The 16,995-nt window shown below is 39.8% G+C and overlaps 2 protein-coding genes across 2 annotated transcripts; both read right to left on the bottom strand.

Annotated features, from left to right (window-relative positions):
• Positions 1-5,999: 5,999 nt before the first annotated feature.
• LOC102777013 (olfactory receptor 11A1-like) lies at positions 6,000-6,944 on the bottom strand. Its single transcript, XM_006802428.2, has one exon. The coding sequence runs from the start codon at positions 6,939-6,941 to the stop codon at positions 6,000-6,002; it is 942 nt and encodes a 313-aa protein (XP_006802491.2). The 5' UTR covers positions 6,942-6,944.
• Positions 6,945-12,355: 5,411 nt separating this feature from the next.
• Positions 12,356-13,297, bottom strand: LOC102776717 (olfactory receptor 5F1-like). Its single transcript, XM_006802427.3, has one exon. It carries the CDS (start codon positions 13,295-13,297, stop codon positions 12,356-12,358), a length of 942 nt encoding a protein of 313 aa, XP_006802490.3.
• Between the last annotated feature and the right edge of the window lie 3,698 nt (positions 13,298-16,995).

Raw genomic sequence — 16,995 nt, 5'->3', positions numbered from 1 at the left:
TTTTAGTTCACCTTACTAGATGTCATTCCAAACTGAGAGCAATGACATTTTTACAAGTTAAAGTCAGGGTGAAATGAAGTCTGTCTGTGTACTGTCTAACTGACAAAGTATGTCACCAGAGGTTTATATACACTTCTTGTCAGCCACAATTACGTGGTTAGCATGATGTAAGCGGTGCTTTCACTCCTTGAGTCGAATAACTTAGTTTTAATTTTAAAGATACAAGCTCTTTGTAGTCATTTCCCAGATCTCAGCAGTTGCATAAAATACAAACAGGTGTGAGGAAATGATGAGGAGTAAGATAAATTAATAAATTTAGTTTAAGGAGAAGGGCTTGCAAGAAGAGCTTCAGCAGCATCCCGAGGAATTTTGGGGGGTGATTCATGGGGTATTGAGTTTGTTGGTACAGTCTATTCAAACTCTCTACACATACATTAAGACCTTCATTTTCGGTGCAAAACAGCAACACAGTGGCTAAGGTTGTTACAGGTAAGTATAAGTAAACATTGTACTTAAACATATGAAGGTAAACTTCAGAAAAAAAACCCAACTGAAACCTTTTTTTCACTTACAAAACAAAATCAAGTAAAATAATATAATGGTAACGTGTTTGGTTTTAGTCTTTTTTATTCACAAATGTAAAAACCAAAAGGAAGCTCTGATGCTTGTTTTTTAATCAGTGCAATATCTGCAAACTAATGAAGTGCATCTAGCCATATAACATACAGGCCACAGTGTTTGTTTATCAACAACATTCTTCATATTTCTCTGTAATAAGATATGCACATACACAAAAACATTTTTTTGTGTGCAGAGAAATTCATGACTTTAATCTAAAAGCTGGTTTGTCATGGTATGGGGTCTGGGACCCAGTGTTTTTGTATTTCTGGGTTTTGTATATTCTTTGATTGAGTGTTTTTTTTTTTAAGTTCTTTTGCATTTAGTGTTTTCTTATTCCCAGGTTTTATTCATGTGCCTCCTCCTGTATTCCATGTGTCATGTCTAGTTAAGTTTTCATGTCTGCTCTTCCACAGTTTCAGTGTCTAGTCCACGTTTCTGTCTTTGTCTCATGTTTCCTGTTTTAATTTGATAGTTCCCCGTCTTTTGTTCAGTTTTGCTTCCTCACAGTTTCATGTGTGTGTTTGTGTAATTAGCCCCAGCTGTGCTTCCCTCCTGGTTCTCATCCCCTTGTTATCCTTTGAGTATTTAGTCCTTGTCTTCCTTTACCTGTTGTCATTTATCTGCATTTTCTCCATGTTTTTCCTAAAGTTCCAAGGTTTTTCAAGTGTTCCAGGTTTTGTTTTTATTTGCTTGGTTTCCCCAGTTTAGGGATTCTCATGTTTAGTTTGAGAGCTCTTCAGTTGGAGTGGTGGTAGTTTGTAAGAGATTAAAGGATGACCCCAACCTCAGCAACAGGACCAATCTCAGCACCGACCAAGTGTGTTTGCTTTTATAACTGTGTCTTAATTCCACCTATTTGACATACAAGGGTCAGTACTACAGGCAGAAAGATGGGTGTGCCATGGGTTCCCCAGTTTCTCCCATTGTGGCCAATTAGATGGAAGAAGTGGAAAAGAGGGCTTTGTTATCCTACCCTGGAACACCACCAAGTCACGGGTTCAGATATGTGGATGACACCTGGGTGAAAATCAAATCTCAGGACGCACTGTGGCGGACCACCAGGTGGCTCCACCCACACCCAGGGTTAGGGGAAGTGAGGGGATGAAGGTTTTGGCGCTTTCTATGTTCAGTTGTGTAAAGCAGTGATTAAAGTTGGAATGAAATATTGAGATATCTCGTGTCGTCCTTACCTACCTCCACATTGGTGACCTCTGAGGCGAACATGCAAAAGTTCGCACACGGAGCCAGCTCCAGCCTGGAAGCATCGGCGGCTGCCAGACTTCCACCTCCACCTATAGTTGCATTTATTGTGGTGGTTAAGCTGCCGGATTTTTGGCTTTACAACCTTCCTTCATGGTTTGTGCACATCGAAGCTCAGTTTGCTTTTCGTGGCGTTTCAGCCAACGACACGAAATACCATCATGTGGTGGACTCGCTGGATCCACTGTCCACCCGCCACGTTATGACCCTCCTCTGGGATCCCCCCACCCAAGTGAAATACACTGCTCTCAAGGCACTGCTCTCAAGGGACTGCTGCTGCGGCGCTACTCCCTCTCAGATGCAGAGCGGGCCGAGAAACTCCTCTCTCTCTCTCTAGCCTGGGTGATGATACTTCTCTCAAGCTCATGGAGAGCATGCTGTCCTTGCTAGGAACGGATGACTGAGGATTCTTCTTCACTCACCTCTTCCTCTGACAGCTGCCAGCTCCAGTGCGAGCTGCCTTTGCCAACTCCCCACTGCTGGCCTCCTGGCTACCAGGAGCTTTGGCATCCAGGCAATTGTTCGCGACTCACTGATGGCATCCCCTGCATCCCTGCCGATTCTCTGAGGGTCCTCTGACTCTGCCAGAGCACAGCGCTGTCTGCTGCCTTGCAGTTTTAAGGCCCAGGGAAATTAGCCCGCCAGCACTCTGTGGCGGCTGCAACCGCTGGCGAAAAGGGAAGGCTGCTCTTCATAGAGGACTCATGCTCAGGGAGACGTTTTCTGGTAGACTGCAACTCACAGAAGAGCCTTCTCCCTCCAGCTGGCTCTGACTAAGCTAAGGGCTGCGACTCCCCCTTCAAACACTTCGGTAAAAGGTTTGTGGCTGTTTGTTTTCATAACCGGGACTTCCAGTGGAACTTTGTAATTGCTGCTAGCTCTGTGCCTATAATAGGCACTGATTTTCTTTGTGCTCACATACTACTGCTTGATATCGCCAACAGACGTTTGATTAATGCTGTCTTTTTCTTTATTACCCTGTTTTATTCGGGGTGCTGACCCCATGTCGCATGCTAATTTTGCAGCTTCGGGGAATTACTTCAGTGTTAGCTTTCAGAGTTTCAAGAATTCAAGAATTCAAGAGAATTAAATAAGTAAGTAAAACTTTATTTATATAGCACCTTTCAAGATAAAAATCACAAAGTGCTTTACAGAAGCTAAAACCCAAAAATAAAAATAAATAAAAATAAATTCAAGAATTCAATGCCAGAAACCTTTATTTGTCACATGCAAGTTGCCCTGAAGCGAAATTGGACGCGCCGATATGGTAGCCACATGAAATAATGGTGGTGTTCTTTCTTTAGTGCGAACCACTGCATGTCAATTTTACAGTCGTCTAATGTCCATCCCTGGTCTCTCATCATTCCTGTTGGAGAGCTGTGAGCCTCTCCACGATGTTATCCATCTATACTGAGATGTTATCCAGCTTGCTCATAGAGCATGAGGGTCCACAACAGCTGTGAGCTTGTCCAAGATGTTGTCAGATGTTATCAGATGTTGTCAGAGTCTCAGTACTCACAGCAGCCGCAAGCCCCTCCAAGATGTCATCCGTGCTGCGTCTAATGAGCCCACTCTGTTTGGCCTTTTCGAGTTTTTCCACATGCCTTTCAGCCTGAAAGGTGGGAGCGGTTCCATTGCCAGACAAAGTCCGGGCTGTTTCAGATTTTCCGCGTATGACATCTGTTAAGGCACTGCAGGAATTTTGGGGGATACAGGGTACATATTTTAAATTTTGTCTCAATTTACATAAATTGTGCTGATACAGTATGTCAAAATGAGAAAATAACAGATTGGCAAGATAAACAGTTTTTAAAAGCTTGAAAAGGGACCTTGAAAGTGCTTAAAAAGTGCTTGAATTTGACACTGAAAAAGGCGTATGAACCCTGGGGATAGTGAACTTACAATTTACAACCGCTTTCTCCCCAGAGCAGCGCACCTGCTGCAGCCACTGTACAGCATGTTGAAGGGTAAAAAGGCTAATGACTCTGTTGACTGGCTCCCGGAACATGTCCAGGCATTTTCCGATGCTAAGTATGCATTAGCTAATGCTGCCCTACTGACCCACCCATCCCCATCGGCGCAGATTGCGTTGACCACCGATGCGTCGGACATAGTGGTGGGTGCTGTGCTAGATAAGCGAATGTCAGGTTGCTGGCAGCCGCTTGCCTTTTTCAGCCGCACGCTACGCGACAACAAGCGCAAATACAGCGTTTTTGACAGGGAGGTACTGGCTCTCCACCTGGCGATGCGTCATTTTTGTTTTTTTCTCTAGGGTCATAACTTTACCACACACGTGGAGTGTGCCATTTGGCAGCCATTTCTGAGTTTACCACGGACATTCAGCATGTGGCTGGTAAGTCCAACCACGTGGTTCACTGTCCCATGCACTGGTTTCTCCAGTTTATGCATAGACTACTCCGCCATGGCTGCTGATCAGAGTGGTGACCCAGACATCCTTGCACTTAAACCTATGCAGACAGGCCTCATGCTGGAGGACAGACCCGTGCAGGATGGCGGTCCTCTCCTGGTCTGTGACGTTTCCACCGGCCACCCACGCCCGGTGTTTCTCTTTTCATGGCGTTGTCGCGTTTTTGACTCGATGCATGCTCTGTCTCATCCAGGGATCTGGGCCTCTGTTAAACTGGTCAGGTCCAACTTTGTTTGGCCAGGCCATCATGAATCTGTGAAGGAATGGGCAGCAGCGCGTGTTCCATGCCAGCATACGAAGGTCCATAAACACACTAAGGTGCGCCTTGAGCAGTTCCTCATCCCCAGCAAATGTTTTGATCATGTGCATGTATATCTGGTGGGTCCCCCTGCTGCAGTCACAAGGTTTCACGCACCTTTTGACCATCGTTGACTGCACCACCCCGTGGCCAGAGGCGACACCTCTGGTGTCCACGACCGTAGCAGTGGTGGCGAAAGCATTTTTGTCAACTTGGGTTTCGCATTTCGGTCCCCTGAGTTTGTTTCGGAGCTTTGGTCGGCCATAGCCGATGGACTGGGGGTCAGGGTCCATTGCACCGCTGCATACAAACCGCAAGCCAACGGGATGTGTGAGCGGTTCCACAGGTCACTTAAAGCTGCGCTTCGTGCTTCCTTAAAGGATGACAACTGGGTTGACTGCCTCCCGTGGGTTTTGCTTGGGCTGCGCTCTGCAGTTAAGGAGGATCGCGTGTCTCCAGCTGAAGTGGTTCTTGGTCAGCTCCTCCACGTTCCCAGTGAATTCTTGCTAGAGAGCCCCTCCCCCGTGCTTTGATCCATCTGTGCTGTCTCTTAACCCTCAATTGCGCTCGCTTCGCATTCCTGGTCATGTGCACCATTGCCTGCCTGACACCTTTGTCCCAAAGACCTTAGAGATTGCTAAGTTTGTTTTTGTCAGGCACAATGCCCACAGGACACCACTGCATCCACTGTATGACAGCCCGTTTAGGGTTATCGAACTGGGCCGGAAGCATTTTGTTTTGGACTTTGGGGGTCTTAGGGAGACTGTGTGTGTTGACAGACTTAAATACATAAAAAAATGTGTAGAAAATGTGCGTAGTTTCACTCCTTTATTGTTATTAAATGTTTAAAATCCAGAAGAACGATCTGATGCATACGCTTATGGACACTGCAATGTCTATATGATCTTAACTGGTTGTAGTTTATTATATGTAATTAATTCATGCAATATATGCAAGCTAATGAAAAAGAAACCAAAAACCATAAATCCACTGGTAAAACAGTTTTGACACTGCTGTGACAGTTGGTGGGCATCTAGCTATCAGGCTTCTAGCCTTGTGTGCTCATGTTCTTCTTTATAACTCACGGAGATTCAGATGTTAAAAGATGATAAGAAATATACTTTTGATAAATATAAGACACCAAATATAATGCATAGCATAGATGTGTGAATGGCTACAGGTATGAAAGTAGTTGTCTGATTTTAACTAAGAGTTAAACTAAAGTTAGACTTTAATTTAAACTAAGAAACAAACATATTATTTTTGTAAATTTTATTTTATTGTGCTCCAAGTTACATAACACATCTTCTATCTTGAGGGTAGAAATATAAACATTTCTCTTAAATTACATATGTACATAGATATAAAAACGTTTCCTCTGTGCAGAAACACTTATGATTTTAGTCTCAAAGCTGAACTTTTACCACATATAAAATTCAAAACTCTGTTTCTTATTTTTGTTAATTTAAATCCATACATGAGGGGATTAATAATTGGTGGGATGAGGAGAATTTCCATTGCCATAAAATTCTCAAAACTTTGTGGAAATTCTTTTGAGCCAAATCGCACATATAACATATCAAACAGAAAAGACACAGCAACAACTATTAAAGAGAATAAATGTGGTACACATGTCTGCATGAATTTGTTCCAGTTTTCTTTGGATGACTGACATGTTTTGACCAGATGTACATAAGACCAGAAAACAAAAAGGATATGGCCGATATAAAAGGTGTAATTAAAAGCAGGAATAACAATTCTTGCTACAGAGGCAGAGCAAGCTAGATTATTAATTAACCAGTTTATACAGTAGATTCTTGGTATGTGTGAGCCACATAACCTCAACACTGCTGTTGTTATCGTGCTCAAGAAGAGAAGATAAAAGGGAAAAAACCAAGCAAAAAATACAAAGATACAAACTTTTTGTTTAGTCATCAGAGAGTGGTACACAAGAGGTCGACATATAGCCACGTATCTGTCATATGCCATGAGAGCTAGGAGAGAGAAGTCAGCACAAATTGTGGAGTGCAATGCAAAACCCTGTAAAAGGCATCCTGCATAAGAGATGACATGAGTGGTGGACAGAAGATCGTAGAGAAACTTGGGATAAAATGCAGCAGTCCCATAGAGTCCATTGACACACAGATTGCAGAGGAAGATATACATGGGTTCATGAAGACTTTTATCCACAATCACTGTGACAATTATCGTCAAATTTACCAGCCAAATCACACAGTAACACAGTAAAGTGAGAACAAAGAGAATAGCCCTGTAGTTTTCAATATCACGTAAACCTGAGAGAGTAAAAACAGTAATTACTGAAACATTATCCATAATAACATTTGTAGTTTACCTTACTAGGTGTCATTCCAAACTGAGAGCTAATGACAAAAGTCAGGGTGAAATGAAGTCTGTCTGTGTACTGTCTAACTGACAAAGTATGACACCAGAGGTTTATATACACTTCTTGTCAGCAACAATTACGTAGTTAGTATGATGTAAGTGGTGCTTTCATTCCTCGAGTTGAGTTAACTTAAAAAAATAAATAAATTAAAATACCAGTTCTACAAACAAGTCTGAGAAAATGATGAGGAGTAAGATAAATTAATGCATTTAGTTTAAGAAGAAGAGATTGCAAGAAGAGCTTCAGCAGCATCCCGAGGAATTTTGGGGGGTGATTCATGGGTATCAAGCTTGTTGTCAGCTCTGACACTTGTATTTCAATCAGTGCAATATCTGCAAACTAGTGAAGAGCGCCTAGCTTTCTAACATACATGTCACACTGTTTGTTCATCAACAACAGTCTTCACATTTCTCTTTAATGAGATATGCACATACACACAAAAACTTTTTTTGTGTGCAGACAAATTTATGACTTTAATTTAAAAGCTGAGCTTTTACTACATATAAGATTCAAAATTCTGTATTGTTATTACATGGTCCTCGGTCTGGGACCCAGTGTTTGTGTTTTTCTGGGTTTTGTATATTCTTTGATTTGGTGTTTTCCATGGTTTAGTCTCTTGTAATTCTAGCTTCCTTCTTTTGCATTTAGTGTTTTTTTTTTTTATTCCAAGGTTTTATTCCTCTGCCTCCTCCTGTGTTCAGTGTGTCATGTCTAGTTAAGTTTTCATGTCTGCTCTTCCCCGGTTACAGCGTCTAGTCCACGTTTGTGTCTTTCTCTCATGTTTTCTGTTTTATTTTGATAGTTCCTCGTCTAGTTCTAAAAAAAAAAAAATCTTCTTCCTATCTTCCTTTAGCATGTCTAGAAGTCCAACTTTTTTTTGTGCAATGGTTAGCATCTTCCTCTGCCTTTTGGGTGCTACCGCAGGTGACTTTGACAGTGCAAAATGTTTTGTCGACATTGTTGTGTTTGTTTGAGAGAAAACTTACAAAAATACAGTACAGCACATCAGAGTCACACTGCTAGCGATTAGAGATTTATGTAAATTTGACAAGCTGAACACATTCTGTACTGTATAGGAGACACGGCACGGAGGAGATTGATTGACAATGGTCTACAGCCGATCAGGACGAAGAACACAATGCGCTGTAAACCCCCCCAAAGAAAAATCGCGAAACAGCGGAAAGTGAACCGCGTTATAGCGAGGGATTAGCGTGTTCATTTTTGCTTCCTCAAGATCTTGTGTGTGATTAGCCCCAGCTGTGTATTTAATCCTTTGTCTTCCTTGTCTTGTTGACATTGCATCTGTGTTTCCTCCGTGTTTTCCCCGATACTCCAAGGTTTTTCTAGTGTTCCGGTTTTTGTGTTTATATGCTTAGTTTAGTGTCTTGTACTTCTAGCTTCCTTAGTTCTTTTGTATTTAGTGATTTCTTGTTCCCAGGTTTTATTCCTGTTCCTCCTGCTGTGTTCCATGTATCATGTCTAGTTAAGTTTTCATGTCTGCTTTTCCCCGGTTCCAGCATCTAGTCCACGTTTCTGTCTTTCTCTCATCTTTACTGTTTTATTTTGATAGTTCCTTGTCTTGTATATAGTGTATTCAGGTTTTCCTCCTGGTCTCATGTGTGGATGTGTGTGTGTAAGATTAGCCCCAGCTGTGTTTTCCTCCTAGTTGCCGCCCCCTCATTATCCTTTGTGTATTTAGTCCTTTGTCTTCCTTTACCTGTTGTTATTGCGTTTGTAATTCCTCCATGTTTTTTCCCGAGGTTCCAAGGTTTTTCTAGTATTCTGATTTTGGGTGTATTTGCATAGTTTTCCCCAGTTCAGGCATTGCTCTGTTTAGTTACAGATCCATGTTTTCCCTGTTTTGTTTTTCTGCCTAAATAAATGGCATGCCTTTAGTGTAAATTCAGATTCCGCTTCCATCATGTGCTCTTGGTTCCACATTCTCCTCTCTCCACACCGTGACATTGTTACATCTCTCTCTCTCTCTCTCTCTCTCTCTCTCTCTCTCTCTCTCTCTCTCTATATATATATATATATATATATATATATATATATATCTGTGTGTTGGCCCTGCGACAGACTGGCGACCTGTCCAGGGTGTACCCCGCCTCTCGCCCTATGACAGCTGGGATAGGCTCCAGCGCCCCCCGCGACCCTGAAAAGGATGAGCGGAAGCGAATGGATGGATGGATGGATATATATTTATACAGTGGGATGCAAAAGTTTGGGCAACCTTGTTAATAGTCATTATTTCCCTGTATATTTCATTGGTTGTTACAATAAAAAAAAAAAAAAAATCAGGTAGGTGCATTAATTTTGGGCACCACAAAAAAAAAAATGAAATCAATATTTAGTAGAGCCGCCTTTTGCAGAAATTACAGCCTCTAAACGCTTCCTGTAGGTTCCAATGAGAGTCTGGATTGTGGTTGAAGGTATTTTGGACCATTCCTCTTTACAAAACATCTCTAGCTCATCCAGGTTTGATGGCTTCCGAGCATAGACAGCTCTCTTTAACTCACACCACAGATTTTCAACAATATTCAGGTCTGGGAACTGAGATGGCCATTCCAGAATGTTGTACTTGTTCCTCTGCATGAATGCCTTAGTGGATTTTGAGCAGTGTTTTGGGTCGTTGTCTTGTTGAAAGATCCAACCCTGGTGCAGCTTCAGCTTTGTCACGGATTCCTGGATTATGGTCTCCAGAATCTGCTGATACTGAGTGGAATCCATGTGTTACGTGCGTGTGTTGGTGGGGTATTTGTTTCTTAATGTGTGTATGCAAATTCACCTGTGCAGGGGCTTGGCTGTGATTGGTGGACCTAAGGAACGGCCTGATGTAACTGGTTCCTGCTGTGGACGTGAACTATAAAAGGGTGACTGAAGAGCTGCGGTGCGGGGGGGAGGGGGTGTGTGTGGCAGACTTCCCGTGCACTTGTCTCAGGTCCAGACGGAGCGGCCGTAGCCATAGCTATTTGGTTAAAAGGTCGGGCATGTGTGTGAAGTGCGGCGCAAGTAGGAGTGAGCTGCCGATAATTTTGGGAATCCTTCTTTTCTCCTGTGTTTTTAGACCAGGGAGGTCAGATTGTGTTATTTCTTTCTTTTCTTTTCCTTGAACAGGTCAGAGGAGAACCGAAGCCTAGGTTGAGTTTTGTTTGTTGTGTTGGCCTTAGCTCACCCTGAAATTATACACTCCCACTACCATTGTTGTGAATAAACTATTGTTAAAAGTCAGATGCTGTGGCTGTGTCTGTTTGGGCGTGGGAAGTCACAGGACACCCCGCTCTTGTTACGGTCATTTCGAGCACATGTGTCCCTCAACTTTGACAAGATTCCCAGTCCCTGCACTGGCCACACAGCCCCACAGCATGATGGAACCACCACCATATTTTTACTGTAGGCAGCATATGTTTTTCTTGGAATGCTGTGTTCTTTTTCCTCCATGCATAACGCCCCTTGTTATGCCCAAATAACTCAATTTTAGTTTCATCAGTCCGCAGCACCTTATTCCAGAATGAAGCTGGCTGGGCCAAATGTGCTTTAGCATACCTCAAGCGGCTCTATTTGTGCTGTGGGCGGAGAAAAGGCTTCCTCTGCATCACTCTCCCATACAGCATCTCCTTGTGTAAAATGTGCCGAATGGTTGAACGATGCACAGTGACTCCATCTGCTGCAAGATGATGTTGTAGGTCTTTGGTGCTGGTCTGTGCGTTGACTCTGACTGGTCTCACCATTCGTCGCTTCTGTCTATCTGAGATTTTTCTTGGTTTGCCACTTTGAGCCTTAACTTGAACTGAGCGTGTGGTTTTCTGTTTTCTCAATATGTTCCTATTGACTGTTCCAACAGACAACTTAAATCTCTGAGACAGCTTTCTGTATCCTTCCCCTAAACCATGATGGTGAACAATCTTTGTCTTCAGGTCATTAGAGAGTTCTTTTGAGACCCCCATGTTGCTACTCTTCAGAGAAAATTAAAAGAGGAGGGAAACTTACAACTGACCCCCTTAAATACTCTTTCTCATTATTGGATTCACCTGTGTATGTAGGTCAGGGGTCACTGAGCTTACCAAGCCAATTTGAGTTCCAATAATTAGTTCTAAAGGTTTTGGAATCAATAAAATGACAACAGTGCCCAAAGTTATGCACCTGCCTGATTTTGTTTTAAACAATTATTGTACACTTTCTGTAAATCCAATAAACCTTATTTCACTTCTCAAATATCACTGTGTGTGTCTGCTATATGATATATTTAACTGACATTTTTTATTGTAACAACCAATGATTTATACAGGGAAATAATAACTTTTAACAAGGTTGCCCAAACTTTTTCATCTATATACACTGTGTATTCAAATGTACGGTGAGGTTATTGTTGAAATTTTTAGGCAGTGAGTCAGTTTTTACCATTTCTTTTCAGGGTTTTATATATATATATATATATATACATATATATATATATATATATATATATATATATATATATATATATATATATATATATATATATATATATATATATATATATATATATATATATAGGTGTAAAACACCAACTTTGGACTAAGGGCATTATAGGTAAATATAGGTAAACTAGTTGCAACAAAATATTGCTGTTAATCAAAAGTAGAAATTAAATTTAAATGTTTTAAATAAAATTGAAAATTGTTTTTGTATTTGCAAAACAAAAATAAATACATTTAAAAAATGTTCACTTTTTTTTTATTATATGTGGAAAAACCAGATGAACACTATGCATATGCTTATTGAGAAAGTGTCGTCTATATGATAAAAGTGGTTGTAGTCAATCTATGTAACAAATCTATATATTTTTTACATCTTTTTGCAACATTTGCAAACTAATAAGAAATGTATAAACATATAAATCCACTGGTTAACTAGTTTTGACACTGCTGTAATAGATGGTGGACATCTGGTCTTGTATGCTCATGGTTTTCTGAATCTCCTCACAGAGATTCAGATCTTTTAAGATAAAAGCATAACAAGAAATAAACTGTTTATGAATATAGTTTTAGATACATTTGAAGAAACTAAATGTAATGTATGGTACTCATGTGTGGAAGGCCACAGTTGTGACAATACTTGAAGTCTGATTTTAACTAAGAATATTAGATAAAATTAGCGTTAAAATGCAAACTAAGAAAAATACGAAATATTATTTTAAATTGCCTTTATTTGTGTTCCAAGTTAAATAATGCATCCTATAACTCGAGACTAGAAAGATTATGTACATGTTACACTTTCTATTGATTAACAATACAGTTCACATTTCTCTTGAATTACATATGTACATTATAAACAGTTTTTTTCCCCCTCTGTGCAGAAACACTCATGACTTAAATCTAAAAGCTGAACTTTTACCACATATAAAATTCAAAACTCTTTTTCTTATTTTTGTTAATTTAAATCCATACATGAGGGGATTCATGATTGGTGGGATGAGGAGAAACTCCATTGCCATAAAATTCTGAACACTTTGTGCTATTTCTTTTGAGCCAAATCGCATGTATAACGAATCAAAAAGCAAAGACACAACAACAACTGTTAAAGAGAATAAATGTGGTACACATGTCTGCATGAATTTGCCCATGTTTTCTTTGGATGACTGACATGTTTTGATCAGATGTACATAAGACCAGAAAACAAAACAGACATTGCCAAAGCAAAAGGTGTAACTAAAAGCAGGAATAACAATTTTAGCTACAGAGGCAGAGCAAGCCAGATTAGCAATTAACCAGTTTATACAGTAGATCTTTGGTATGTGTGAGCCACATAACCTCAATATTGCTGTTGTTATCGTGCTCATAAATAGAAAATAAACGGCAATATTCCAAGCAAAAAATATCAAGATACAAACTTTTTGTTTAGTCATTATAGAGTGGTACACAAGAGGTCGGCATATAGCCACGTATCTGTCATAGGCCATGAGAGCTAGGAGAGAGAAGTCAGCAGCAACTGAAGAGTGCAATACAAAACCCTGCAAAAAGCATCCTGCATAAGAAATAACATGAGTGGTGGACAGAAGATCGTAGAGAAACTTGGGATAAAATGCAGCAGTCCCATAGAGTCCATTGAAACACAGACTGCAGAGGAAGATGTACATGGGTTCATGAAGACTTTTATCCACAATGACTGTGACAATTATCGTCACATTTACCAGCCAAATCACACAGTAACACAGTAAAGTGAGAACAAAGAGAATGACCCTGTAATTTGCAATATCACTTAAACCTGAGAGAGTAAAAACAGTAATTATTGAAACATTATCCATAGTAAAATATTAGTTTACCTTACTAGGTGTCATTTCAGACCTGCATAAGTAAATTAAATTTTTACAAATTAATGTTAGACGGGAAAAGAAGACTGTCTTGCACATACCTTGCAGGGTTTGGACCCAGGGTTGATATACTGTTTGTGGCAGGAACAGTTGCATAGTTAACATGATGTAAGTGCTGTTTTAACTCCTTGAGTGAAATAATTAATGAGCCTAGGGGACCCTAGGGTCTAAGGTCCTCAGACTCAGTGTCACAGCCCTCCTGCTGAATGCTATTGAAGCTCTGACAGAGGTGGGAATTGAAGATCTCTTGAACCAAGGACTATGGCAGATATTTCCAGTGAAGTTAAGAAAAAAAGAACAACCTTAGGTTTCTTGTCAGCACTGTAGCCAGGATGACAAAAAAGTCATGGCATAATATTAATTAGCAATGACTTCATGGATTTCTTCACAAATCTTTACCTTTAGAGAATAAAATTACTGAAAGACTTATCATTTTTATTATATTTCATAATATAATCATATTATATAATTATTATTTCAATGCTATTGATAGTTATTTAGAGTCTTTCTCTCCAATTGATTTTTCTGAGTTAATGTCAGTGATTACTTCCTCCAAACCATCAACTTGTCTTTCTACAAGACTACTCTAAGAAGTCCTACCAATTATTAATGCTTCAATCTTAAATATGATCAGCCTATCTTTATTAATCAGTTATGCATTAGTTATTATTAACGTTATTATTTGTCTTTGACTTGTCTTACTCCCATCACCCCCAATCAGTCACAGCAGTTGGCTACCCCTCCCTGAGCCTTTTCTTGGCATTTCTTCCTGTTAAAAGTTTCTCCTTCCAACTGTCACCAACTGCTTGCTCATAGGGGGTTATCTGAATGTTTGAGTTTAGTGTAGGGTTTTTACCTTACACTAAAGCACCTTGAGGGAACTGTTCTTTTGATTTGGCAGTACCTCTTTCGCCATCTTACAATGCTGTGATTACAATGCTGTGATTACAATGCTGTGATTGCAGCCATTCCCCAACTCTCTGTGAACGGTACTCATGGCCATTGATCAGTGGTCTTTGATCAGTGGGTTTTGGTCAGTGGTTGTTGATCAATGGTCATGAGAATTTGCATAATTATGATTAAGGAACTGACCTCACAGCCCATTGTTCCTTCAGTGGGCTGGTTTCAGTCATTATGCAAATGTACTGTTTATAAGATTGTGGAAACCTACAGTCAGCTGAGACTGAAGAAGTCACTTGGATGATGACGAAACGTTTCTCCCACAAAACGCTACGTCCAGATGAACAGAATTAACTTTTGGAGATATGGGGCAATTACTTTTTCCACGTAGGGCCAGGAAGGTTTTGAAAGCTTTATTATCTATATTAAATTAAGGAAAAAATTGTCATTTCTAAACTGCATTTTATATTTACTCAGGTTTTCTTTATCTAATATAAAAAAATCTGAAACATATAAATAAATACACATAAATAAATGCAAAAAAGAAACAAACACAGGAATGTGGCAAACACTTTATGTTACAAATACTGTATATTATCATTTCTGTTCCAAACACAGCTTATCCAGCTGAAAGTAAAGACTGGTACCATCAGTACCATCATTTGTAATAAAATGTTTTCAGAAGTGTGTTTTGGGTGTCTTAAGGGAAATGTAAATAGAAGATAAGATTCATTATACACTGAATAAAAATATAAATGCAACACTTTTGTTTTTGCTCCCATTTTTCATGAGCTGAACTCAAAGATCTGAAACATTTTCTACATGCACAAAAGACCAATTACTCTCAAATATTGTTCACAAATCTGTCTAAATCTTTGTGAGCAATATTTGTAGTTTGCAAGGATAAGGTTCACTTGATGCTATAAATAGTATAATGTTTGGTTTTAATTAGAGATGGCACGATACCACTTTTTTATGTCCGATACCAATACCGATATCATAAATTTGGATATCTGCCGATACCGATATGAATCCGATATAGTGTGTTTTTTAATCAATAAAACAGTTTTTTAATATCTTGCTGCATTTTGTATACGTTCATACTCAAGTTTAAATAAATAACAACACTAAAGCTATTCTGTTATACCTGTATGTAAAAAATACACTGCACCCAAAATATTTCATAGTTCAGCAAAACTGATCAATCTAATAAATTTAAACCTACTCAATCCTCCCTATTCTGGTATTTTAAAGAGTACTTAGCAGAAATATTAAGCAACCTAACTAATAGGGTTGCAAACTCCCAGCAAAAAAAAAGGGAACCACCCCCCACCTCATGATGCTTAATCGACTTAATCAACTTTAATTTGATGTAGCGTGAAAAAAAATGCACAGAATTAAATTATTTTTCAAGAATAATTAAATAGATTCAACATCTTTGCAGACTTGCAGACTGCACAGATGGTATCTTCCCAAAGGAAAAAGTATTATAGCTTATAGGGTATATTAGAATTAACAGTTACTATGTACAGTAATGGACTTCTATATGTTTTACATCAGATTAAAACTTTGGGTGTAAGAGTCAGATAATTATTTATTAAAAGCTAGACATTTTAAATGAGAATAAGAAAGAGAAGTATGTCTTTGTGCCCCCTTTTCCCTGTTCATGCCCTATCGGCCCCCCTGGCTAAACTTTGCTAGATCCGCCCCTGCACAGTTACCAGCCGTCAGCTGCGTAGAAAAAGATCCTGGTGTAGAAAGTAATATTAAATAAATTCTAACAACAGCTTATCAAGCTTAAACATGCTGCTGTTGTTCAGCCGCTGGTTTCCTCTTTCTGGTGCAAAGTGGGCCAAAAACAAAGAAGAGAGACGGACTTGCAACAGAAAAGCCGATCAGCTGATCATTGATCAGTTTCATGATTGAAGTAGCAGCAGGAGAAAGAGGGAGGGAGAGAGAGGCAGTCGCTCCATATATCGGTTGTTAAGCTTAACGTGGGAATGCTTTACAAACATTCAGAGACGAACTTACACACTTGCTTTACTTCTCTCTGGGATAACTTCCTCAGAGATTAAATGCTGGTTTGGTAGGGCAGCTACAAATACACACAGCTGCTCTATCAGGAGAGCACACTGCTCCGACTGCTACAGTTATGAGCCGAGTTACGGCATGTCGCAAGTTTTGTGAGGTGCTTTTTTGATATTTAATGGATCGATTTTATTTTAATTCAAAAGCTAAAGCAAGTCTGTACACTCCTCGAATAAAGTGTGTCATTCTGTTTTAATAAAGACAACTCACTGGGTTAAAAATCAATAACACTCGGTTCCAGTTAGTTACTTTCAACTGGTTGTGCCAGTTCATTAATCCTTTTCACAATTCATACAAATGATTGATCAACTAACTAGTCACAGACCTACATTGGTACATACTCTGATTATACTGCTATTTTAAATTTAGTATGGCGTGGTGTGATGACACCGGAAGGTCACCGGTTCGATCCCTGGTCATTGTGTCCGTGGGCAAGACACTTTACCCTACTGGTGTTGGCCAGAGGGGCTGAGGGCGCGATATGGCAGCCTCACTTCTGTCAGTCTGCCCCAGGGCAGCTGTGGCTACAACTGTACCTTGCCTCCACCAGTGTGTGAATGTGAGAGTGAATGAATAATGGAATTGTAAAGCGCTTTGGGTGCCTTGAAAAGTGCTATATAAATCCAATTATTACTTAATTTTAT

Source organism: Neolamprologus brichardi, chromosome 16 (genome assembly GCF_056152115.1).
Source record: "Neolamprologus brichardi isolate AB-2024 chromosome 16, ASM5615211v1, whole genome shotgun sequence".
Lineage (NCBI taxonomy): Eukaryota > Metazoa > Chordata > Actinopteri > Cichliformes > Cichlidae > Neolamprologus > Neolamprologus brichardi.
Note: the sequence above shows the minus strand (reverse complement) of the source record. Positions and strands in the feature narration are given on the sequence as shown.